The sequence below is a fragment of the Chenopodium quinoa genome, unplaced genomic scaffold, assembly GCF_001683475.1.
Source record: "Chenopodium quinoa cultivar QQ74 unplaced genomic scaffold, ASM168347v1, whole genome shotgun sequence".
NCBI lineage: Eukaryota > Viridiplantae > Streptophyta > Magnoliopsida > Caryophyllales > Amaranthaceae > Chenopodium > Chenopodium quinoa.
Window position 1 is genome coordinate 9,923,201 of NW_018743331.1, and position 26,783 is coordinate 9,949,983.

The 26,783-nt window shown below is 38.5% G+C and overlaps 1 protein-coding gene across 1 annotated transcript; it reads right to left on the reverse strand.

Moving 5' to 3' along the window:
* Positions 1-597: 597 nt before the first annotated feature.
* Positions 598-19,938, reverse strand: LOC110737915 (organic cation/carnitine transporter 1-like). Its single transcript, XM_021918262.1, has 5 exons — positions 19,110-19,938; positions 3,127-3,685; positions 2,133-2,139; positions 1,408-1,678; positions 598-1,006 (listed from the first exon to the last, which is right to left on the reverse strand). Exons 1-5 carry the CDS (start codon positions 19,546-19,548, stop codon positions 651-653), a joined length of 1,632 nt encoding a protein of 543 aa, XP_021773954.1. The 5' UTR covers positions 19,549-19,938; the 3' UTR covers positions 598-650.
* Between the last annotated feature and the right edge of the window lie 6,845 nt (positions 19,939-26,783).

Here is a 26,783-nt window from a genome sequence, read left to right on the forward strand (position 1 = left end):
TATTGAGAGATGGAGTTTGGTTGTGAGCCTTTTCTTGTGCTATTAAATTAAATTTCTAACTTGGTAATAATGGTTTCGTTATTTCAATGATGTGGTTGCATTAGTTGTGGGAATATGCAGGTGATCCCAAGTACTTGTGCTCAATGCTTTCTCAAAAGATCGAAAGACAATTGAGTTAGAAACTCACTTCTTATTGTTGAAACTTTGTTGGCCTACCTAGTTCATTGAGTTTTGTTTAGAAATTTTTAGTGTTGTGGCTTTGAGAGAAGGCAATATCGAGTTCCTGTTTAATCACCTATAGTATGTTCGTGTTTCACCCAATTTGTTGATTAATTGGCTTGGTAGGTGTCGAATCCCACCTCCCCTCTTTCCCTTCGTAATCTCTTTAGTCAAATAGTTAATATATAAACTCTTCATTCAACTGGCCTAGCTTATTACAATTAGCACTTATCGGTGATTCCCTTTAGTCCTTGTGGAAGACTGACCCTTACTTATGATAAGGTTAGTGGTTAATTAGGTAGTTTGACTCAAGGATGTTTGCCCAACGACAAAATATCCCTTCCGTAAGCAAGATCATAATATACTTTGATACATATCTCTCGCACACTATCAAAAGGCATTAATTACTACAACACCACATTAGGTTTATCTCATGGTGAACTTATTTCATGACTACCTAACTTCTCTTCCTTTTCTTGTTGCTCCAAAGTGTCAAAAAGTGGAGTATTTTTAGTTTCTGGAAGCCACAAGCTCACTAATCCACTTAGAATAGATAATCCTCCGATCACCATAAATGAAAATGTAGTGCTTAATCGCCCAAGAACCACCAACAAAGGCGCCACCGCATCCCCTAGAACCAACGCTTGACGCATCAATGAAACAGCAAAGTTCCTCACATTTGTTGGAAATAGCTCAATGCAGTACACAAATGTAATATCGAAAGCAACCGATGCAGCCATGAATCCAAATCCTTCAATCCCTAGTTGTATCCAATTCCCTATAGTGCCTCCATTGCCTGCCAAAATTACAAAAACATTTAGTGATTTTGACCATACATCAATATACGCGTCTCCATATATTATAAGACTACCTCTTAGAAATTTGTTATCAAATTGGCACGTATGTCAATCAAAAATTTTCTTGCATGTTTTATGAAAAATATAAACCAATGAAAAAAAAAATTTATATTACATGTGTATGCAGTACTTTTCAATTCAAGGTATATTTAAGTAAATTGTTACTCCGTAGCAAGTTAACATGCATATCAGTATAGTTTCATTTAGAAATATATATTTTATTGTTGTTAAAAGTAAGATTTAATTTCAGTAGAATCTCTACATAACAAAAACTTATTAAACAATTATTGAGAGAATTGATGTACTAATTATCTATAAAAGAAAAATATACAAGTATATATATTATGTTGAACATGATATAATAAAATCATACCATTGGTGAAGATGATGCAAAGTAAACATGAACTCCCTGCAAGAATACACGAAAGTGAAAGCAGCAGGCGGCGATTCATGAAAACAAGAAGGAAGCTCCCTATAAAGACAGCAGGAATTTCCAACAATGCATTTATGGCAACACTCAAATACTTGGAAAAATTCAAGTTTTCGACGTTCAATTGAACTGCATAATACACATATCCAACCCCGAATCCTACTATCATTGCCTTCATGAAGGTTCAATGGGCACTCAAGAGGGGGGGGGGGGTGAATTGAGTGTTAAGTAATCGTTAGCGATTTTTGCTTCTTTTCGGATTATGTGTAAGGAACCAGTTGTGCTGGTTCCCTTATGCAGCGGAATAAAACAAAGCAATAAAGAACACAACAAATTTAACGAGGTTCAGCCAACTCAGGCCTACGTCCTCCTATCCTAAGTCCTTTATTAATCTACTCCGAAAAACAAAGACAAAGAACACTCTACTGTTTCCCTACTCCGGGAACCAGTCTACCCCACACTCTACTCCGAGTGTGCTCTCGACTTACACTCGTAAGCCCAATGTGTTTGAACTCACAAACACTCACCCAGCCTTTAACCCCTTTGTTAAAGACTCAATACAAGAATCAAGAACTCTCCTTTGATCTCACTTCTACGAAGCTAATTAAGAGAAAATGTTTTTGTACTAGAATGCTCTTGTATATGACTTGATGAATGGGATTAGTGCTTAAGTATATGCTCTCAAATAATTGCTCTTTTTAATCTCTGGAGAGGCACGCGAAATATGTGAAATAAGATGAGTTTATATAAGCTTAGATTCCTAAAACCTAGTTTCCTTAAATCACACAATCTTAGAGAATAAGATATATTGTAATTTTAGGAAAGTATTTATCTTATTTGATTTAATCACAAAGATAGAATCAATTAAGATAAATACTCCTAGTTTTTAGGTAACCAAGAATATTTCATCTTATTTCCAGCTGCACAAAATATTTTCAAAATAATCTTTTCGAAAAAATCTTTTTGTAAAATCTTTTTCCAAAACGGCAGCTCGAATATTTCGTACAGTGAACCTGGTTCCCCGACCTGGTTCCCTGAATTGAAACATGTTATGAAACCTGTTCCAACTTTGTACCAGATTTCATATCATACTTCAATATACTTTTAAGCACTTATATAACCCAAACATGCAAGCATACTACGGAGCATATTACATGAAAACCTAGATAACATATTAAAGCATAAATCGTCTTTTCTTCATGTAATCTTCAAGACTTGAATCTTCCTTGAATACTTCTATTATGAGCAAACAATCTTTCTTCGAAATATCTTCGAAAGGCTTCTATGCTCCAAGTCTTGGAATCAACTCAACTACTGCACATGTAACATGGTTAATGCACAATAAAGAGTATGTGACTGCTTTTCCGCATAGCAGTCAAGGAAACGGTTCATACTGGTTCCCCACCAGTACATAGCACATTTATCATCTAACTGTTTCCTGTATATAGATAAGTTAGTTCAATAGATAACTCATATAATCAATAACTTATCTAGGAAAACAGTGTTCTATTTTAGTTGGTTCCCCCAACTGTATTGAACACTTTCAAAGACCTGTTTCCCTTAGCTGTTTGTCATCATTCAAAACTATCCATCAAAACCTAAGGGACTCAACACTTCAACATCCTTATCCTTGCCCATTTACACTCCCACAGGCTTATATTTTTGCTAGGATCATTTTTCGAAAAACACGGGTCTGTTAGTTGAATGTTTGTAGGAAGAGTTCTCCCATTTCGAGTAGCTAACTTTGTCAAAATTGAGTGAGCTTCCGTTTTCCTTCCTCGTATTAGAAGCCAACGAGGTGATTCTAAAATAAAAGGGAGTACGACAATGGAGTATACGAAGACAACGATCGAAAGAACCCGATAGAGAGATCTCCAACAAGATTTTGTGTAGAATGCTATAAGAGGAAGGGAGAGGAACCCTAAAGTGAAGAAGAGAAAACCATATTGACCTACTTGACCACGCCATTTTCGACCAACAACTTCGGTTGCAAGGACTAAACAACATATTCCAATCCCGGACCGAGTTAAGCCATTGATGAAACGAAGAACGGCGTAAGTCCATATGTTTGGTGAGAAAGAGGTAAGGAGTGCAGTAATGGCGGTTAGCAAGCATGCTAGTATTAAGGTCTTCTTTCTTCCTAGGAATGAATCAGCTAAATGTCCGTATATTGCTGAACCTGCATTAGAAATTAATAAATGTAGCATTAGATGAATCATGGTGCCACCAATATAACAAAAATAAGAGAGTAGACAACAAAATTAAGAATTTTTACGTAAATAAACACATGAACATCTTGTATACTACAATGTGATATCAAATGCCTTAGTTCTATATATATATAAAGAGCCAAAGTAAATATATTTTTTTATGTTTAATTTGAAACAAGCCAAAGTTGATAATATCATATATTAAAAAAAATAATAAAATACATTGATATAGAAACTAAAATTCCAGACGAATTTAACATGATTTCACATTGATTACTGATTACTATGACTATTTTAAGTATATATATAATATATTTACCTAAAAGTAAGTATTAGATTTCATTTGTATTGAATTGTCTAAGACAATCAATAAAGAATGGAAGGGGTGTGTGCTTAAATGAAATAATACATGGGTCTTTTAATACAAAATATTATTATTATTATCTTTGATTTGTTTAAAATTTATTTTTTCCCTTGTCACTTAAAAAAAATCATATTTGTCTTTGTTGTATTAAACCACTAATAACACCATGATATAAGAAATTAATCATTTTACAAGAAATATTATAAGAAATCAATCATTTTTGCAAGAAATTTGTGTGATTTAACATGGTGAATGCGTTTAAGTTTAGAGGGAGAGAGTATGGGTTAGAGTGTCTTAATAAGGGGGGTTTCTCGAAGAAAATAAAATTTTTAAAAAAACACACATACACACAAGAATTAAGTGTGAAAAAAAAGTAATTGTTTAACGTACAAAAAGCTACTCCGTATGAACAAGAATAATGTACAAGTAGTACAACTAACAAAAAGGATCTATAGTGGATTAGTGGTTGTTTAGGTCCAATTCGATTTACCTAATTGGGCCGGCCCAAATGATTTAATTACAAAAGCCCAACGCAATGTTCAACTCTCCAAAAGCATGCTAAGTTAACAAGCCCAGTCAGCATGAAAAGCCCATCTGACTTCAAGGGCCCAATTCTCCTCTATTGAACACAGGTATAGAAACCATCAATTGTCTCCTCTTACATTCATTCACAATCACCCTCAAGCAATTAATTCTCTTGCATAGCATTTACTCTCAATTCACTGAACTGACTTTAGCATCGGAGGGGCCTTCCTCGTCAACCACCCCCGAGGCTAGTTTACGTGTGTTTGCTGTGCAGGAAACCCTCGGCCCAATCGTCACTTGGACCGAGACCAGTCTTTTTCCTTGAAAAGGGCCTGCTAAAAGTCCTATTGTTTTCACCCGAAACAATTTGGCGCCGTCTGTGGGGAGATACAAAAATCAAGCCAAAAATCAATCACTCTTAGCAAAAACATGACTAAGTGTGGCAAGAGCACCAAGAGTGCTAAGAAGAATGGTCCCGCCTCTTCAAAGAGGGACAGAGACCTGATTACGGTGAGGGAACATCGACCGATTTCACCATCACCGGAACCAGCTTCTTCTTCTTCAAAAGCTCCCCATTCTCTGGAAAGGGAAGCTTCGAGGGACTCTCCATCCCACCATACTCGCCAACCGTCAAGTTCGTCTAGGCGGAGTAGGTCCAATGCGAAGAGTCCTCCACCGCAAAGTCTGCACTCTTGGTCCCAGCCTAAGGAAACCCTCCTATCGGAGCCCTCTACGGAGGAAGTGGCAAGGGCCGTAGTGGTCTGTATGGAGTTCCTCAAAGCCCAAGAAGGACAACTCCCATTAACGCCCCACGAGTCTTCATCTCTTCGGCCGAGATATCTAAGAAGGAGAATCAGTCAAGTGGAGGAAGAACAAGTTCCATCCTACAAGGAGCTCGGGGAAAAGTGGCAAGAGGACACTTGGAGGACCGAGCAGGAAAGGAAAAAGAATCCTTATTTCTTTCACCGTTTCTAGACCCAGGACTCCATGAGCTTCCGGAGCAGCAATACCACCTCTACGTGGAAAGAGCCTGCTCGCCAAAGTGTCCATGAGCACTTAGGCTTGAGGGAGGTAGACGTGCGTAGCCGTCTCACCTTCCCAGATGGAACCAGGCCGTACCCCGAATTGTCTCGGCCAGGGACGAAAACCACTTCCACCTCTCTAAGAGGGAGAAGCGAGGTCCTTTCAGCCAAACAAAAAGGGAAGGTCGTAATGGTCCCTACAAATTCGCCCTTCCAAAGTTGGATATTGGAAGAGCATGTGCCGACGGTGAAAATAGCGACGCACATAACTTATGACGGTACTTCGGACCCAAAGGATCAGATTGCCTCTTACGAGGGGCACATGTATCTTAACCCCAGGTCCGAGGCTACCTGGTGTAAGTATTTTCCAACTACTCTCAAAGGTGTCGCACAATCGTGGATCCCCAAGGGAGTGAAAGAAGGCTCTATAACCGGTTGGAAAGACCTTTCCAACAAATTCAAGAGCAAGTTTTCTATGGCAAATCGCCGAGAGAAGACAACTGCAGGGCTGATGAGCTTGCAGCAAGCGGAGGATGAAAGCCTCCGAGACTATCTGACTCGCTTCAGCAACGAGTCATCCAAAATTACAAGTCTGGATCAGAACCTTGCTGTATTTGTACTACGAAATGGCTTGCAAGCTGGAAAGTTCCTTACCTTCATGGTCATGCATCCCCCGCAGAGCCTTGGAGGAAGCTTTGGACACCTCGGATAAGTTCATTTGAGCTGAAGAATGGAACAAGACAAAATCCCAGTCCCAATCCGGGGCTGGAAAAGCTAAAGGACTATTGTCCTAAGGCCAGTCATTGAGGAAAGGGAAGGCAAAGGCCTCAGAACTGCCCTCGGCTACTGAGCCAAAGAAAGAAAAGATCGCCCCTTACACGGGGAGATACAATTCTTACACTCCACTTACTCTTCCTCGTGCTAAAATCTATAGCACAACTAAAGACAAGGGGAGATTCAAGAAGCCTAGGCCACTTCCACCGTGGCATCAGCACAAAGGCAAAGATTGATGGTGCGAGTTCCACGAGTCCTCTAGACATCGCATCGAGGATTGACTACCAGATCGAAGATCTGGTTCAAAAGGGCTATCTGAAAAAATCCCTCGCGGATCGCCGCGAGGAGAAAAAAGCCAAGAAAGATTCTCGGCAAGATCTGGACTTTCTGCGGAAGAAAGACAAGCAACAGGACAAGGACAACCTTAACATTCTTGCCATTTCCGGAGGAACTTCTCGGAGTGCACTGAAACACCACTTGAGGGGTTTAACCCATCAAGTAAATCATGCTGAGTTCCGAGTTCCTCAGTCTCTGGTGTCGAATATCCTATTCATAGCCAAAGATTGCGGGGGGTGGTGTACCCTTATGATGACCCATTAGTGATCGTAATGGGCATTGCAAACCGCAACGTCTGGCGATCCCTCGTCGACGACGGTAACGGGGCGAATATCCTCTTTCGGGGAGCATTTGACTAGCTGAGATTGGAAGCCAGGCACCTAACTCTGGTACCCTACCATATATCCGGATTCAACAGCTCTCCATCATATCCCGACGGGAAGATCCTTCTTCTTGTCACCATCGGCAAAGGCCAAGCAGCACGGAGCACCATGGTCGAATTTTTGGTCGTGGATGTCCCGTCTTTGTACAACGTGATCATGGGGAGACCCCTCATTCACGACATTCAAGGAGTCATCTCAACGTACCACCAAATAATGATATACGTTTCGGACGAGGGACACTCCAAAAAAATAAAGGGCAGCCCGAAGGAGGCCCGAAGATGCAACCACCTCAAACCATCCAAGGGTCGCCGCGACGACCGGGATGATGAGGAGGAAAAAGAGCGGGACCATTGCACAAAGAAGCCTAAAGGCTTAAGTGCTTCGGACCAAGGAACCCCAGCAAAAGAAAAATCTTCGAGGGAGAAAAAGGTTGATTCCTCATCTGAGCCGAAGGACTCAGAGTATCAACCAAAGTCGAGGAAGCCTGCTGATATTGACAGCAGGCTTGAGCGAGAAGAGTCCAGCGCCCAAGCCATGGAGCTGGACAATCAAACTAAATTAATAGAGTTGACCGAAGGGAATTCTGAAAGATATGTCACCATTGGACTAGGACTTGATCCAAATGTTCGTGCTAAACTAATCTAACTCCTTCGGGACAACAAAGATGTGTTCGCGTTCTCGGCGGCAAAAATGCCCGGGATTGATCCGAACTTCATCTCTCATAAGCTTAATGTCGACCCGGCATGTCGGCCAATTAAGCAAAAGAAGCGGAATTATTTCGCCCAAAAGAACCAGGACATCGCAGCTGAAGTCAAAAAACTTCTGGATGCACGCAGGCTTTATTGAGCTTTGTTAATATCTAGAATGGTTGGCCAATGTGGTGATGGTTCAGAAGGCAAATGACACTTGGAGAATGTGCGTTGACTTCACAGATATGAATAGGGCTTGTCCGAAGGACTTCTATCCCTTGCCGAGGATCGATCAATTAGTCGACTCGATGAGTTGGCATGCTCTGCTCAGTTTTATGGACGCATTCTCGGGGTACCATCAGATCTTCATGCACCCCGACGACCGCGCAAAAACGGCCTTCGTTACAAGAGCCGGGGTGTACTATAAAATGATGCCCTTCGGATTGAAAAATGCGGGGGCAACTTATCAAAGGCTGGTTAATCAGGTTTTCGCCAAGCAAATGGGTTGTAACATAGAAGCTTATGTTGACGATTCGATCGTTAAAAGCAAAGAAGACACAAACCATGTCATGGACCTGGCCGAAATCTTCGCCACCCTTTGAAAGCATAAAATGAAGCTGAATTCGAAGAAGTGTGTCTTCGGCGTGAAGTCAGGCAAGTTCCTCGGCTTCATGGTCAGCAAAAGGGGGATTGATGCTAATCCTACCAAAGTTCAAGCAGATTTGGATCTATTCGAGCCGAAAACAAAGAGGGACGTTCAGCGTCTCACTGGAAGAATGGCTGCCCTTTCCAGGTTCATCTCTAGAGCCTCGGACAAGGGGTTTCCCTTCTTCAAAGAGCTTAAACTTCCAAAATCAAAAGGGCTCATCTGGGAAGACGAGCAAAAAGAGGCCTTTAAGCACCTCCGCGAGCACCTGGCTCACCTCCCAACACTGGCAAGACTAGTTAAAGGAGAAACCTTGTACTTATATGTGGTGGTCAGTCCAGCCACTATAAGCGCGGTGTTGCTAAGGGAAGAAGAAAACATTCAGCAACCGATCTATTTTGTTAGCCACACTCTGACAGATGCCGAGACACGGTACCCTCTACTTGAAAAAGTTGCGTACGCATTAGTGGTAGCCGCTCGGAATTTGAGGCCCTACTTTGATTCCCATAAAATAGTGGTGTTAACTGATCAGCCGTTGGAAAAAGTCCTCGGCAAGGTAGAAAAGTCTGGTAGACTAGGGAAGTGGGCTTTCGAGCTCACCAAGTTCAGTATCAATATCAGCCGAGGGCAGCTATTAAGGCGCAAGCCTTAGCAGATTTCCTAGTCGAGTGTTCTTATCAGGAGACACTTGACGAGGAAAAGAAAATTTGGACCGTTTTCACAGAAGGATCCTCCACCGTGAATGACTCGGGGGTAGGGGTCGTCATAGTCTCTCTCGAAGGCAAATCCTTTGAATATGCACTAAAATTCTCATTCAAGGCTTGAAACAACGAAGCTGAGTATGAAGCAACAATTGCTGGTTTAGAGCTGTGCATAGCATTGGAGGCCGAGCATGTCCGTTTAAAGACGGACTCTCAGCTTGTCGCAAATCAGATTCGAGGTGAATATGAGGCCAAAGATCCCTCAATGATTGCTTACCTCGCAAAGATCAAAACTTTCATTGTGAAGCTTAGAACTTTTGTAGTCGAGCTGATCCAAAGGGGTTAGAATGCACAAGCCGACGCACTCTCCAAACTTGCAAGTTCAATTATCACTGAGCTGAACCGATCTGTATATGTGGAAGTGCGCCGAGAAAGAAGTGTGGACCGAGAACATGAGGTTTGCTGTGTGGCACACGAGTTGAGCTGGATGGACCCCATCCTAGCTTACAAAATTCGGGGAGTACTCCCCGAGGACGAAAACTTAGCCTCTAAGATAAAATGAATCTGCTCAAGATTCATCGTCCTTAGAGGAGAGCTTCTGAAAAAGTCCTTTCAGCCCCACTATTGAAATGCGTGGGTCCGACATATGCTGATTATGTCCTTCGGGAAATTCATCTTGGTATCTGCGGAAACCACATAGGGGGAAGAGCCTTAGCCCACAAAGCGCTAAGGGCTGGATATTTTTGGCCAACCTTAATCATAGATGCGAAGGAGCTGGTCAGAAAATGTGACAAATGTCAAAAGTTCGCACCAGTCATCCATTGGCCATCGCAAGATCTTCAGCCAATCCTAAATCCCCTCCCATTTGCTCAATGGGGATTGGATATTTTGGGACCATTTCCTAATGCTCCATATCAAAAAAGATGGCTGATAGTTGGAATAGACTATTTCAGCAAATGGATCGAGGCCGAAGCAGCTTCGAACATTACAGAGTAAATAGTCAGGAAATTCATTTGGAAAAACATCATCACTCGCTTCGGAAATCCGAAAGTTTTTGTCTTTGATCATGGAAGGAAATTTGATAATTTGTTGCTGAAGAGGTACACATATCAGTTCGGCATTAAACTGGCATATTCTGCGGTGCGTCATCTGTAAAGTAACAGTCAAGCCGAAGCTGCAAATAAACAGATCCTTAACGCTCTCAAGAAGAGAATTGAAGATCAAAAGTCCAAGTGGATAGAGGAACTTCCAGGAATCCTCTGGTCACTTCGGACAACCAAAAAAGAGGCAACAGGTCATTCACCTTTCGAGCAGGTGTATGGATCCGAAGCTGTCCTTCTAGTGGAAATACGCTCAGAAAGTCTACGAGTGAATCTCTTCTCAGCCAAAGAAAATGAACATCTCTTGAAAGAGTCCCTTGACATCTTAGACAGGATCAGAGATTCAACTCGAGATAAAATGGCCGCATACAAGCAGAGAATCAGCAAATTTTACAACCAAAGAGTTTGTGCAAGACTTCTCAAAATTGCGGGGTTGGATCTTGTTCTTCAAAACGCTGCTGCTGTGCAAAAAGGCCGCATTAATGGGAGACTCTCAGCCACTTGGGAGGGACCCTATGAGATATATGATGAGCTTTAGCCAAGCACGTACCGACTTTTGGCAGTTGGATGGTACCGAGCTGAAAAATCACTGGAATGACGATGTACTTAAAAGATATCACGTGTAAAGCCCCTTGGGGGAAGAACCATCTATGTAAGTACACTTTTTACATTAATGAAAGGCCTTTGAGCCACCATTTGTTCAAGTTCAGAAAAGTTTCTATTTATTTTGTCTTCCATGGTTTTTACAAATTCAAGGTTTTTGTCCGGTGCTATTTGAAGTATTGCCTAATGAGGCATTGTACTTTGGCAAGTCGTAAAGCCTACCAAGACGAGGATAAATGATAAAATCCCGAAGTATTGCCTAATGAGGCCCTGTACTTCGGACGAATTAGTTCCTCTGGGCAAAGAGGTCATAGGCGCATCAGAAACATTGCTTAAAAAATAGGAACTGATAAAGCCCCGAAGTATGACCTAATGAGGCCCTATACTTCGGATGAATCAATTTCGGGTGATGGTTGCATTTCCGAAGTATTGCTTATCGTGTTTCGGATAGTCGTTCCCTCGGATGAATCAGTTAAGGCAAGCTGAAGGCAAAACAGAGGCAAAAGCACATGCGGCGATAATCAGTTAAGCACAGGTTAATTCGCAGGATTCTGTAGACAATGGCTCGAGTTCCTATGCCTCAGCATTGTCGGGATCAACGCATAGAGCCTTGGAAGCCTCAGCGCCAGCTGAAGACGAAGCAGGCTGAGTAGTATCTTGTGCTTTCCTTGCAGCCTCTTCTCCTTCCAAAGCCTCGACTTCAGCTTAGCGAGCCAAGAAAGAAACTTCAGATGGGCTGGCCTTATCCATATGTGCATCATCTGGATCCATAGACCAATCCTCAGCTAAATCCCAGTTAATCCAGGGATCAGCATGAAAAGCCAACCGCCGAGCAACTTTGAAGCCATTCTCAAAGCCCTCTTCATACTGCTCTTGGGTGTGAACCCGAACTTCTAGTAGTTGTTGAGCAGCTTCGAGTTCAGCTCGAATTTCGGCAGCTCCTTCTTTCTGGGCCTTCAGCTCATCCATTAGCCGCTAATTCTCGGCCTCCAACTCAAATTGCTTCAACTTGGCCTCGGTTTCAGCTCGAGCAGTCTAACCCTTGAAATCCTCGACCATTAGGTGCCGAGTCTCAACCTCTCTTCGCACTCGCTGCTTAATTCAGGCCTTGAAGTCAGAGAAGCTTTCAGCCCCGTATTCTTAGATTAGAGCATGGCCCTCGTCCAGCCATGGAAAAACAGTCTGCTCCAAGTCCTGACAGAAAATGCAGAAGTTGAGACTCATGGAATTGATCTCAGCCCTAAGGGCTGAGGCATCTTCTTCGGCATCCAATCTCTTTAGCTCAGAGATTCTGGCTTAGCTCTCAGCCTCTTCAGCCTTGTCAGCCTTTGCTTTCAATTCATCGTTCATCACCACCGCCAGAAAGTGGTTATGAACGACCTGCAAAGATAAGGAAAATAAATTAGCCGAAGTACAAAATTTTTCCCAAGCCGAAGCTTAGTACTTAGAAAAATTTTGTAAAAATTCGAAGGGAGAAGCTGAGTAGAAAGAGCGAGGCATAAGGGGAAGAAAAATTTGAAGAGCTGAATTAAAAAGCTTAAATTATGGTGAAGTTACCTACATCAGCAACGTTTGGTTCTCCAAAAAGGGGTCTGACCCTCTGGCGAGTGGCTTAGATGCCCCTGATGCTGCTCCAGCAATCTAAGCTCTGGCCCTTTCCAACTCTGGCATATTTGGAAGATTGCCAAAGTACTCAGTCATCGAGCTTCGCTTAGATTAAAAAAGATTTCGAGCATGCTCAGGAACAGGCACTAAGGGGGCAGAGCCGAACCCCATTTCCGAGGACTGAAAAGTCTTGAAGGACTCAGCAGCCGAGGTAGAAGGTACATCAACATTTTTGGCCTCTTCAGCCTTCTCTTCTACCACGGTCTCCTTCAGACCGTCTTCGCTCAGATCTTGCACTTCGTCCTCAAGATTAACGAACAGTGCATCAACCTCCCTCCGAATCTCATCAGAGAAAGGTTCGGCTACGTGCCGAGGGGCAGAAGGAGGGGTCTTTGTCAAAATTTCCTCCTTGGCACATATCTCAGAAGGAGGAGTCATCTATTTCTGTTCCTTTGGCTTGTCCTCCTCAAGCCGAGGCTTCTTTATTGGAGGAGGGGCAACCTGGAATTGCCTAAGCAGAACAACTCGCCTCTTCCTCTCAGGGGCCGTCATTTCCTCTTCGGAAGAGAGATTTGCTTCAGCTAACTCTTCTCTATTCTCTTCTTCTTTGTCAGACTGCAACAGAAGAAATGGGGGGCAAAGAGTGGCATAAGCATACAAAAAAAAAATAAAAAAATCCAAGCCGAAGCTTAGTACTTAGACAAATTTTGAGAAAATTTCGAAAGAGAAAAGCTAAGTAGAAGGAGCAAGGCTAAAAGAAAAGAAAAAAAGAGAAGAAATCTAGACAAGTCTCGAGGCCTTACCGAAGTCTTTAGCAGACGTTCGTCTTCGGAATCTTCCTCTTCTTCAACCCCTTCTAATACCCTCGGCCCAGCTGTAGAGGTAGAAGGCTCAACACCGCTTCGGGAGATTGCAGCGGCGACAGTTGCAGCTGCGTCTTCTTCGGCAGAGTAAAGGAAAAAAGGGTCGATTTTCTCGAACCAGGGATTCTGTGTCTGGTACTCGAGGGCACTGATAATCTGAAGCCTCCTTGGATTCAGGAAAAGGGCTCGGTCCATTGAATCGGTTATCTTTGGGGTGTTAGTGATCGGATTCCTTTCCTAGATGATCTCGAGCACTTCATAATCAACGCCTGAGTTTTCTTCGCACAGCTTTGAAAAAGTCAAGAAAGAAAATATTAGCTTGGCCGAAAGAGTTAAACGTCAGAAATCAGAAAGTGATGAAGAATAAAAAGTTTCGGCCCCAGCCGAATCCCTTATCGCCTTGGTATCTTCAGCTGAGGCTGACAACAACAAGAATCTTCTCTTGGAAGATATAGTGGCAGCAGGGCAGCCAGGTGGTTGGCACATTTTCCATTCGGCCAGTAGCCCCAGGCATATGACTTCTGCCAAATAGCTTCATCTGCTTGTGGTCAGCATCGGTGAACTCATTAGGACCGATGCTATGCATTTTAGGGTCTCGCTTCCTTAAATATCGAGGACTGCCGAAGTAATTTGAATGGTCTTCGTCTGAAGGCACTCTAATCCAGATCCATTGCCCTCTCCAATCCTTGTCCGAAGTATCATTCGGATAGGTCAAAAGGAACCCCTTTTCGTCCTCGATTTGCCACCAACCAGGGCCATGCCATTTATTAGACTGGGTATTCGGCATCAATTTATGTGTGCAGCAAAAGCAATGCACGCTCGGCTCCAGCCCGTAGAACAAGCAGACCCATAGATAAGTCATTATCCTTCGGATGCTTACGGGGAGTCAGTTGGGCCAGGGAAATATTGTACCCATTCAGCAACTTCAAGACAAAAGCATGGGCAGGGAACCGAAGCCCATATTGCAATTGCCGAGTATACACCTAGATATATCCGGGTGGAGGACGATGAATTCTGTCCTCAGCAGAGGGCATTCGACACCAATACGTACCTGTCCTCCTCCATTATGCCATAGAACACTTCCAGTTATTCGACAAAGCAATACTTGGCGTCATTCTTAACCCACCAAGAATAGGGCGCAGCAGTCATTACGCCCTCATTCTCCTGGACGTCAGTCCACTCCCTTTCCTCAGGAGTTAACAGCCTAGTAGCCGAAGTCACTCTTCGGCCAGAGGTGCTGGCTCCTTCAGAATCTCTTGAGGGTACGCTAGTAAGGGGCACAACCCTCAACGCAGCTCCCCTTGAGATTACAGCAGGCCCAGTCCTAGCATTAGGGTTCTAGCCGCTAAGAAAGGGCATCATTGCCAAAGGGTGATTCCGCCTCGGAATCAACTGAGGTACTTCCTCCTCCTCTTCCTCAACAATTGGTTCGGATTCAATAGGCCTTTTTCCTCGGTTGTCGGCCATTTTTGAGAAAAGGAAGTGCGAGAAATCGAAAAAAAGAGGGGTACTCGAAAAAGTAAAGAAAACCGAAGAAATTTCAAAGAAAATTACCTTTATCAAGTGCGGAATTTGCCGATCTTAAAGTTGGGTGCAACGAATTTCACTTTAAAGCTTCTGGGAATAAGGAAGAATGGAAATCGGGTTCTCAAGGGTATTTGCGAATTTCTGGGAATTCGTGTTTGCGAAATGTGCCGGAAAAAAGTGGTGAGGGTGGTTTATATAGGCTTGCTGGAATCAAGAATTCCAAGAGCTTTAAACCGCCAAGAACCCCACTAATTCCTCTTAAATCTAACCGTTAAACACATTCCCAAAGTAACTACCCATTAAACCTTCTATCTTGCCCAATTATTCTCCCTAATGACAGTTAAAGCATCATTAACTGTCCAGATTCTCTTTTTAAATTACAATCATTTGTTTCCCTCCATGTTGCAAGTCAAAACCCGACCCGTCATCTTTCCGAATCAGGTCTGGGGGGCAAGTTGTTTGGGTCCAATTCGATTTACCTAATTGGTTTGGCCCAAATGATTTAATTACAAAAGCCCAACGCAAGGTCCAACTCTCCAAAAGCATGCTAAGTCAACAAGCTCAGTAGCAAGGCAAGCTCATCTGACTTCAAGGGACCAATTCTCCTCTATTGAGCACAGGTATAAAAAACATTAATTGTCTCCTCTTACATTCATTCACAATCACCCTCAAGCAATTTATTCTCTTGCATAGCATTTACTCTCAATTCACTGAACTGACTTTAGCATCGGAGGGGCCTTACTCCGCAACCACCCCCGAGGCTAGTTTACGTGTGTTTGTTGTGCAGGAAACCCTCGACCCAATCGTCACTTGGACTGAGACCAGTCTTCTCCTTTGAAAAAGGCCTGCTAAAGGTCCTATTATTTTCATCCGAAACGGTGGTAAAAAATTGTTCAATCTATAGCCAATAAAACAAATGTAGAACTACAAAAGTGTCTCCACTTGTAAAGCACGCCATGAGAATTTATTACCGGCCACCCCGAAACATACTAAAAATATGCGTTAAAGGATGACAATGACTTCTTTTATTATTATTATTATTATTGTTATTATTTATTTTTATTTTTTTTACGATAAGATATGGGAGGTCTCCCACCCTATCACAGAAATGGGGGGATGAGGATAGAACCCCTAACCACTTGGGTGGGGGGGGGGGGGGAGGGTGGAGGGAGATGGAGGGACTAACCATCCCTCCATCTCCTATATCTTCGGGTAAGGAGGATATAGTTATATAAGACCCTGACTAATATTCAACTCTAATGCTTTTTTATATCCAATATTTGAGAGTTTGATACTTAAGAGTATACTTAAGAGTAAGACAATGTTCACTACCTTAAAATAATATTTAATATAAAAATTTCAATTCAGTTAGAATAATTTTAGTTAGGTAAAAATTATTTCAGTTTATTAATAATAAGTGTTGTTCAGCATAAATAATTTATGTTCAGTGAAAATAATTTTGGTTTGATAAAAATTAGTAACTTAATTAAAGAAGAAATATTATAAACTAATCAATAAAAATAATTTTAGTTTAGCAATTAATTTCAGTTCGGTAAAATTAATTTCAGTTCAGAAAAAATATTTTAGTTCAGCAAAAAAGTATTTCATTTTAATAAAAATAATTTCAATTCAGCAAAAATAAGATAAAGTGGACATGACCTAATAAGAAGGGTATAAAAAATGATGCTTACCGACCCAAAATACATTTAGTTGTTGTGAGGTTTCGATCTTTTGCCCTCTAGAAGACAAGGACATGATAATAACAAACAACAATTTAAGAGGAAGATCGGATAGATTTATTTAAGATTATATACTTGATGTATCCAAATCTTGGCACTATTCGCATTAGTTACATCAAGAATCAGCAACCTCTGAATAGGGGAATTTAGTTTTCATGCTTTCTATGTGAAAATGAGCTATCATATAATTCTTTTTTTGGTTACCACGTAATATGGGAATGCTTCATGTACGTTCTTTATTATGGACTATAAAATAAACACATGCGGTGACCATTAAAATTTGTTAAAATTCAACAAAAACAATATACCTTACTGTCCCCACCCACCATATGAATCCATGATATTTCAGTGAGGAACCTAGTTATGTCTACTTATATGTATGTTTTGCCCATTAGATTTTCTTAATAATTTAATAAACTTTAAAAGTATTGCTATGCATATTAAGCTCTTATAGATGAATAGATCTTTAGTTAAAATTAAAGGACTGAAAACAACCTAATTTTGCAAATTGCAAGTTTAGATTTGAATCATCCGACAATTACTCAAATTATTCTCCTGTTACATACGTAACTCGCGTTTAATTTCATTGAATTGGTTTTTAAAATTTACTATTACAAGTAATAGGTTTGATTCATCCGACTCAAACTCAAACTATACATTCACAAATTATATATATACTCCGGTATTTAATTTCTTTGGCTACCAAATTTAAATCCTATGTAAAACTCTTAAATATAAATTTAAGAAGTTAGAGGTTAAGTAAAGAAGGGGTGCAACATGAGGGTTATCTAAGAAAAACATTTAAATTACAACCAGGTTGTATAATGTGGAGCATAAGTTGTGTTTATTTCATTTAGAAAACTTTTCTACCTTTGATTTTAATCAGTTGAGTTTTGCCACCTTTTAGTTATTTAGTTATCTTTTTTTATTTTTTTATTTTTTTATTTTTTTATTTTTTTGTAAGTTTTCACTTTCTTTTACTTTACAAAAGTATTTAAGTTAAAAATTCAAGTCACTAAGCATGTATCAATAAATTGAACTTATCCTTCACTTTTATTATTTTCACTTCTTAATTTTTTTTTTAATTATTTTAATATAAAGCTTGTAATTAATAAAGCATAAAATTAAAGCCTATAAAAATATAAATAAAAAATTAATGAGAAAGAGGAACAACTAAAAGTGGGATATGCTTTATTCAAGTGTCCTAATAAGAATAATTATTTAAACTAATAAGCACGAGGAACAACTAGAAGTGGAATATGATGATACAAGTGCCTCTTTACGTACCAACAAATACGAACTAACATTATTAGCTAGCAAATAAAGAGTCCTAATTGACTTGCACTAATTCATATTACTCCAAAAATATAGTACGTACTCTAACTTGTATGAAGCACTAATTCGGAGGGCATTATTCAATTTGGTCTTTGGTCTTTCGATGGAAGGGGTGCGGTGGTTAGGAATGTTACTTTATCTTTTTTGAAAATGAAACTATATGTCTATATCTAATCTAATAAGACGTAACATATTAGTGATTCTAAGAGAATAGAACCCTCTAATCCTCCATGACAAATAAACTTGTGGTTAATAATCTAAAGGGAATAAACAATGGGTGACTTTATCTCATGATATAATAAAGTGTAGACATATAAATATATTTCATTTAGTGAACATAAAATCTTAATATTTACCCTACGTCTAGGATATTTTACATTTGTTTATATCCTTGACTTTTTAGTGACGCGTGTACATCAAAAAAAAAAAAAAATATTAAATTTCTGAATGGTCTGGTTCGGAGGGTGGTATGTGTTTGAAATTAAGAATGAATGAAATCAAATAAAGGTAGTAATAATATGGGGTTAGAATTGAAGTTGATACTTAATAACAAGTATATGATTTTGTTTGGAAATGAATATTTTTCTTTTTAAGAGAGATTTTATATACACAGGGTCTAACATGTGTAACGTGCACCCAAAGGCACTATTTTGCTTATTTTGTTAATCAACAAATGAGTAAAAAAAATAATTTGGGTTCACCCTGCACCTAAATGTATATAAGATTATAAGAATTTCATCGATCTTTTATTTGATATCTTAAGGTATAGTATGACTCATATCCGACCACCTCCCTCCTCGAATTTCTAAACTTTTTTTTTTTATTTTTAAATTATCGGATTTATTAATTTCATTTGTCAACTCAAGATATAAATTTTACCGACTATGAAATAATACGTTGTACTTTTCACTTAAGTTACATGAACCAAACACCCCGGTATCAAACTTAAGGTATAGATTTTACCCATTATAAACTAATAATGCTTCCTCCTTAATTAAAGTAATACCAAATAATAAAAGATTAACAAGTTACTACCGAAACAGGAACGAACAGTTTTACATGTTTAGTGATTGTTTAAAAGAGAGAGGAAAAAAAAAAAAAAAATGGTTTGCACATCAATTTATGATGAACAATATTTGTGTACCAACAATTGTAAGATATAAAGGTTAAAAATTAATTACCTATGAGAGAGCCAAGGAAAAAGCAAGAAGCAGGAAGAGCAGCAAGAAACTTATGGTTGCAAACAAGTCCCCATTCAACTAATATTGTACTATGTCTTCCACCTTCCCACACCCAACTATCTGGTTCAAGCCCACATACTGATATCCCCTTACCACTTTGCAACCCATTACACATATGATTTGGCTTGCATCTCCATCTTTCGGGTTCGGCGTCGCTGAAGATGGTGACCAGAATACTCTGAGCATCAAACATCCATGCCAATGATACCAAAAATGCTTGTATTATTTGCGAGTATCCGAATGAACCCACATAATTTTCAATCACTTCTTCTACTGTAAGCTCTGTTATTGTGTTTGTTACATCATTATTTATTGTGTTTTCGTTAGTTATAGAAGGTTCTACATTCAGGGTGAGAACAGGAGTGTTTTCTTCTGCCATATATGATTATTTTACGTAGTGTTAAGTTTTGTTGTGTGTGACTTTAGTTTGCTTTCTTAAATATTGGTGGTAATAACATCATTAAGCTATAGTACTACAATAAGCAGAATATGATTCGCATGACCAACTTTTGAGGCTTACTTTTTCCATTATGGATCATTTTATATATTTTAAGTTTATACATATCCTCTATTTTTTTTTTAGTTGACAAGTTTCTTATATCATTTTACCATACACAATTTTAAAATTAAATGTCTATAATTATCAATATGAAAAATTTATTAAAAAAATTAAATATTAATAAGATTTACATTGAGATGATTAAAACAAGATTTTTTCGGATTATTGCTTAATACTCCCTCCATTTTTAAATACTTGCCCCACTTTTCATTTCCAGCCCTTTTAAATACTTGCTTCATTTCCTTCATTGGAAAGCATTTACAATATTTAATTTAACTCTCTCAACTACAAGACTCAACATAAATCATATTTTATTAATTTTATATAATCTCTCCTCCAATTCTCTCAACTACTTTTGTTTTTTTACAATTTTTTATTCTTCCACCTACCCCACTACCTCCATATTTCATTACTTTCTCCAAGTTCTCCTAAAACTCTGCACATGAAGAAATGGAGCAAGTATTTAAAAACAGAGGAAATAGTGAATAGTCACTATCTCCATCTTTCCAAAACAGCAATTCTGGTCTCAACGACTTCTATTATTTTGCTTTTTTGAGAATATTTTGCTTCAGGTGAGGAAGATACTCAACATGAAATTTGCTTAGCTTCACTACTCCTTAGCTATTTTATTTGATTTTTCTACTAAGTACCTTTACAAAGTTTAGTGGTTTGGTTTAATTTTAATTAAGTTGGTTTCTACATTTTATACTGTTTGTTAAGAATTTTTTAAAACAATGGTTTTTTTTGTTTTTTGACGAATTAAAAACTATAGTTAGTATGTATTTCTTCCATATTTTATTTCTTGATCCATTTCTATTAAATTCAGCTAAAATATATATGTTTAATTTAGTTGATATAAAATAAAGGAAATTTTGTCTATAACTACTCTAAAGATAGGGTTATTTGTTAACAACTACCCGTTTTTTTCTTTTCTTTTTTTTTTTTTTTAATTTGTTTAGAACTAGCCGCAAGTTATGAAACGTTTGGGTACCACTACCCAATAACGTTTTCCGTCCAATAAAGACGATACTGAGGCCTACATTTTCACTTTTTACCACCTAATTAACTCCCCCAACTACCGAGTGAGAATGGAGGGAAATTAATAAGGGAGGAGAGATGGTAGTTAGGGGGAGTTAATTAGATGGAAAAAGTGAAAAAGTGGGCCCCAATAACATCTTAATTGGATGGAAAACGTTATTGGGTAGTGCTACCCAAACGTTTCATGACTTGCGTTCTAAACAAATAAAAAAAAACAAACGGGTAGTTGTTCACAAATAACCCTATTTTTAGAGTAGTTTTAGACAAAATTTCCTAAAATAAATTTTTATCATTATAAATTAGTATGGCAAGGCACACCGGTGTGGACACATTTGTCATAAGAGTAATATTTATTTATGGGAAATTTCCAATGGTAATCCCCTACTTTTTTAGTTTCTCAACGGTAATCCCCAATTTTTTATATTATGAAAGATAACCCCTAATTTCTAATTAGTCATTAAACATGACATTATTAAACTATCATAAGTCATCTAAGATTCTTAGCACTTGTTATTTTAAAGTTTGGGCGTGTAAGTTTCATTTTTTCCAATATGGGACAAGTTAAATTTTGTTAATTAATTTATTTTGATAAATGTATTTTTATTGTGATATGTGAAACTTTATTTTATTATGTTCCAAAGACAAGTATGAACAGATTAATTACGTATTCGTTGATTTTTTTTTTTTTTTTTTTTGAGAAATTAACTTTTATTTTGATTTGTAGAATGAACGAAACATTGCACCAAAATTGTATGATGTATATTGCCTTGCACGAGTTGAAGAGATTACTTACTCAAATAGAACGAATGCCTCTACATGTAGGGGGTGAACCTGGAAGTGAGTGGATACATAGGTTATTGACTGGACATCCTAATTTGTGTAAAGAGCAACTAAGGGTTGATAAAGATATCTTCATAAACCTTGTTGAATTATTAAGAGGAAAAGAACTAGTTGATTTATTATATGATGATCGATTTATACACGTTGAAGAGCAAGTCGGTATATGTCTATTCATGATGGCTAAAGCTAATTCATATCGTGATGCTGCGGAGAGATCTCAACATTCGATATCAACCTTTTTTATATAATTTAGTGCAGTTTTAACAATTCATTATATTGGCCATTTTTCAAGGTAACAATTTTAATGTATTTAATTAGTGAAAATTTTTATCCTAACATGCTACATTTTTATCGTTCTTATATTAAACAAAAAAAAAAAAAAAAAAAGTTCCTTCTTAGGATTATGTCAAAGCTTTGGATGAAAGCCATGTAGAAGCAATTGTTGATGATGTTGGTGGTAAGCCATATATAGAGGACGTAAAGGAAACAAAACATGGAATGTCATGGCTGCGTGTTGGTTTAACATGATATTTACTTTTCTTAATGTGGGCTTCGAAGGAAGTGCACATGACACGACAGTTTGGACACATTGTTTAGGTGATGTAACCAAGAAATTTTCCCATCCACCTTCAGATACTATTTAAAGTTTAAAATTGTTATTACTTATTACTTAGAAAAATATGCTACCTTTATTTTTAGTGTATACTAATATTTTCTTCTGAATGAAAAGGAAAATACTTTTTAGTTGACTCGACATATCCAAGCCCACATCTTGGCAAAGGCTTGAGGTATCATATGCCAGATTTTGAAGAAAGGGGTCCACCTATTGGAAACTTAGAGCATTATAATTATGGACATTCCTCTTTATGTACAACAATTGAAAGATGTTTCGGCGTATTAAACAAAAAATGGAAGATATTAAAGATGATGCCACCGATGGATGAAGCATTTCAATTGTCTATCATTGTTGCAACATTTACGCTTCACAATTTCATCCTTCTATACGAATTGAATTAGGGATACCAATATTTTAAGAGGTTAAAGAAATGGAGACTAGAGCAGATTATAATATGTATGATAACCAAAGGAAAAAAGCTATGAACCGAATTCGGGATAAATTACCAAAAGATATATGAAAGTCGGTTGGAGGTGTCGTAGAGGATGATACGGAAGAAGAAAGTGATGACAGATGATGATGATGAAGCATACTTTTAGAAGATTAAAATTTTATTTAGTGTTATTGCTACATACACTTTTGATTGTTTTTATTTATTTTTGAAATAATAAAAATGCTAATATTTTCATATTTTTTTGCTTTTATTTTAATATATTATTATGTACTCATATTACCAATATGTTATACAATATGTTTCAAGAATGACAAATAATGTCTAATAAAATCTTATAAGTTTTTTTTTTTTTTTTTTTTGATTCAAAAGAGGTTAGCCAGTAACCAAAGAAAAGAAAGCAACATGGAAAAAAAAAAACAAACACGAAAACTAAAGAACCAAAAAAGCAAAGACGCGAAACTACGGAGGAACTAGGCGTGGGAAAGCCACCCCCCTAGCATCCTCCTCTAAGATACGACCCAACTCTGACAGAACTACTGTAATGATAATCAAATGAGAGTCTAGAGAGACTCCGCGGTTGGCCAACCAATCCACCGCTCTATTCCCTTCTCGATATACGTGAGCCACCTTCACTTGCCATCCCGTTTCCTTTATCAGCTTCTGACAAAATTGAATCATATGGCTGTTCTCTTCCCTTGGTACTTCTTGTTGCCGTAGAGCTTGAACACACACCAAGCTATTGTATTTCCAACTTCGAAAATTGCAGGTTTTTGGCAAGTTCAAGACCCCTGGTGAGTGCCCTGATTTCAGCTCTAAAGGCTGAGCATACCCCAAAGTTAGCTGCAAAAGCCGAGACAAATCGACCTTCTTGATCCCTGATAATTCCTCCTCCCCCAGCAGATCTTTGACATCCTTTGGCTGCTCCATCACAATTTAAAGCATAACAACCATCATCAGGAGCATGCCAGTTGATGTTTTTTTATACTCTTTGCACAGGTTTATGAGGAGAGTTCTCCAAGGCTTCTTTAACTGCCCTACATGCCTCAGTATATCTAATATGCAAGAATGCACTAATGTCCACCGGAATTTCATCACTTCGATTGAAAGTATAACAATTCGCCATCTCCAAATCCACCATGTTGTAACTCCAAAGTATGTAGCCCAACATTCCTCATCATCCCTATTTGTGTGCTTCAAGTTTCGTGTGAGCCACTCCCTGAGGGAGCCTTGAGAAAATTGTATCCATATATATCTTGAGGGATGATTTTTCTCCATATACTCCTAGCATTAGGGCAGTCTCGAAGGATGTGGAGATTGCTTTCCTCACTAGCCCCACAAATAAAGCACTTAGCCTCATCAGTTAACTTCCTCTTGTATCGATTTAAGTTTCCAAGAAGTCTATCATGGCAGGCTAGCCACAAGAAGGCATGAATCCTTTGCTGGACAGGAGCACTCCAAATCGTATCCCAACAGTCATCATCCACAATATCAGTTTCATGCCTCATTATACTAAGAGCAGACTTAATAGAAAATTTACCATGTTTACTGTCCTTCCAGTAAATAAGGTCTCCAACGTTTGGGTCAACTCGAAGTTCATGACTTTGAATGATTTTCAGCATTTCTGAAGGTAGAAAAGGGGAAAAAATATTCCATCTCCACCCTATATTCTCCTCCCACATCTCTGCTACTGTTGCTCCTGCAAGCTCCATAGGTAGTGCTTGAGTAACTATACTACTCAAAGGGACCTCAGAACACCAAAGATGATCCCAGAAGAGCGTTTTTTCTCCATTGCCAACAGCAACTCGTGAGCCATAAAGTCTTATAAGTGTTAATAAGGTCTAATAAGTCTTAATAAGTGTTAATAAGGTGTAATAAGTTCAGATAAGTTTAAATAAGGGTTGATAAGTTCAGATAAGTTCAGTTAAGTTCAGATAAGTAAAAATCAGGTGAATAGAACACACCCTTAATTAGTTACTTTGTGCAATCTATCAAAATATAAAAATAAAAATAAGTAATAAAAAAAGAGGTTCAAGTATAGTAATTTTTAGTATTGCAAACTTTATCATTTAATTTGCAAATTTTAGTTGAAACCTCTAATCCTTTTTCTTTTAACAAGTCTCATCACCATGCATCAGATGCAAGATATGTTTAATTATTATGGGTAACTAACATTTTTGCATACTAAAAGCCTAGGAAAGTTTTACGTAAATAATCCAACCATTTCAACATTCTATTTTAATAATCCTAAAAGGTTAATAATGCATGGAAAATAGCACATAGCATATTTTTTGTGGCCATGGCAATAAAGCACATTGAAAAGTTAGAGAATTCTGGTTTGCGTGGGTACTCTATTCCCGCCTTTCTCGTTTATTTACTCTGCTTCGATCTTCTTCCATGGAAAAGGCTAAAAAGAAGGGGAATAAGGCTTCTAATTCCAAGTCCAAGAAGAAGAAGAAAGCATCTCCTGGATTTAAACGACTCTCAAAGAAGGAAGAAGGCGAAATTGGCTCCGTTGATGTCTCTATTGAAAGATGGCTGGAGGGTGCAATGGAGGATGAGATTCGGGTGAAAGAGGTATCTAAGGAGGAGAAGGAATTTCATAGGGATCAATTTCAGCAATGGCTAGAGGTAATTCACCATAATTCGCCCAATTTGATTCCTAATGGTAGTTCAAAGATTTCGATTGAAAATGGGCTTAGTCTGGATTGTCAAACTGATAATAAGCATGAATCAAATTTTGTTAATCCAACCCCAATTATGATGATTTGTGATAGTCTTAAAGATAATCTTGAAGTTAATTCTGTTAATTGTGATAATAATCAAACCCCGAAACCTAGTTGTCCTATTTTTGGAACTGTTAGTAGTGGGGGTTTCTTGGGGACGAATTGGAGGGATAAAGTTCGGAATTACACTGATGAGAGCTTGAATTTTACTTCTGCTAAGGAATATTCAAATCTCGATAAGGGGGGGACTGGAGGTAAGAACACTTTGAAGTTGACAATGGAAGATGTCAGGCCCAAGATTGAGTACTGGAATTCAGCTATATGGTATGTTATGTTCTATGTGCTAGACCATCTTTGTATGTTTTTTCTGCATTTGCTCGAAGAATATGGGGTAAGTTTGGAATGGAGAATGTCTGTGCTATGAATAATGGTGTATTCATGGTGAGGTTTAAGGAAGTTGAGGGAAGAAGGAAGGCTTTGACAGCAGGACCTGTCATTTTTGACAGGAAACCAATTGTAATGAAGGAATGGTCCCCTGGTTTGAGCCTCAAGGAAGAGAAGGTGGATGCAGTTCCTATTTGGATTAGATTACCTGATCTGAATCTCTAATTTTTGGGTCAATCAACCCTTATGAAAATAGGTGGATTGATTGGGAAGCCGATTAAAATAGATAGGGCTACAGCTCTGAAGGAGCTAATTGATTATGCCAGACATATCTACATTCCTGTTTTAATTTAGCTCACACTTAATAAAATTTGATTTCCTTTTTAACTTAACATTTCCCTTTTATAATGAGCTATCTAGATTAAAATGCATTATACCAAGCTTAGTCTTACAACATAGGATCATTAAAAGCAATTTAATTATATTAGAGGTTAGGGTAATTCTTTAAGCCTTGGAACCTGTTTCTAGGTTGCTGCCACTACTTGGAGATCGCTGCTGTTACCCTACCTATTGCTGGCATACTGCTGTTGCTGCTACCGCTGTTGGTAGCCTTTTGCTGGCGTTGATAACAAGGCAGATAGGCTGCAAACAGGCCATGATGTTGTCATTGCCGTTGTTAAAAAAAAACAAAAAAAAAAAAATAAAAAACACTTTATGAATTGAAAACATGGTTTTGGAGTATGTATGTCCTATTAAATGTTTAGCATCAAGATATATTTTGAATAATTTGTCTTTTTAGTGGTGTAGTGGTGTAGTGGTGTAGGTAAGGGGTAAGGAAGAGGAACAGTGTGCAGGGATGGGGCATGGGGGGAGTAATATACAGGGAACAATATTGATTGCAACTTGAAATTATCTGAAGTGAAAGTTTTTAAAGGTTACAAGAATAATCCATAGTCTATTTTAATAAGAAAAGTGATTTCAAAGACCCTTTAAATTTTTA

Excerpts from the sequence above, each read along its gene's own strand:
- LOC110737915 (XM_021918262.1), bottom strand. The coding sequence starts at position 19,548 with ATGGCAGAAGAAAACACTCCTGTTCTCACCCTGAATGTAGAACCTTCT. Across the intron at positions 3,686-19,109 it reads TTTCCTTGGCTCTCTCATAG|GTTCAGCAATATACGGACAT; the intron begins GTAATTAATTTT and ends TTTCTAATGCAG. Across the intron at positions 1,007-1,407 it reads TCAACATAATATATATACTT|GCACTATAGGGAATTGGATA; the intron begins GTATATTTTTCT and ends CAGGCAATGGAG.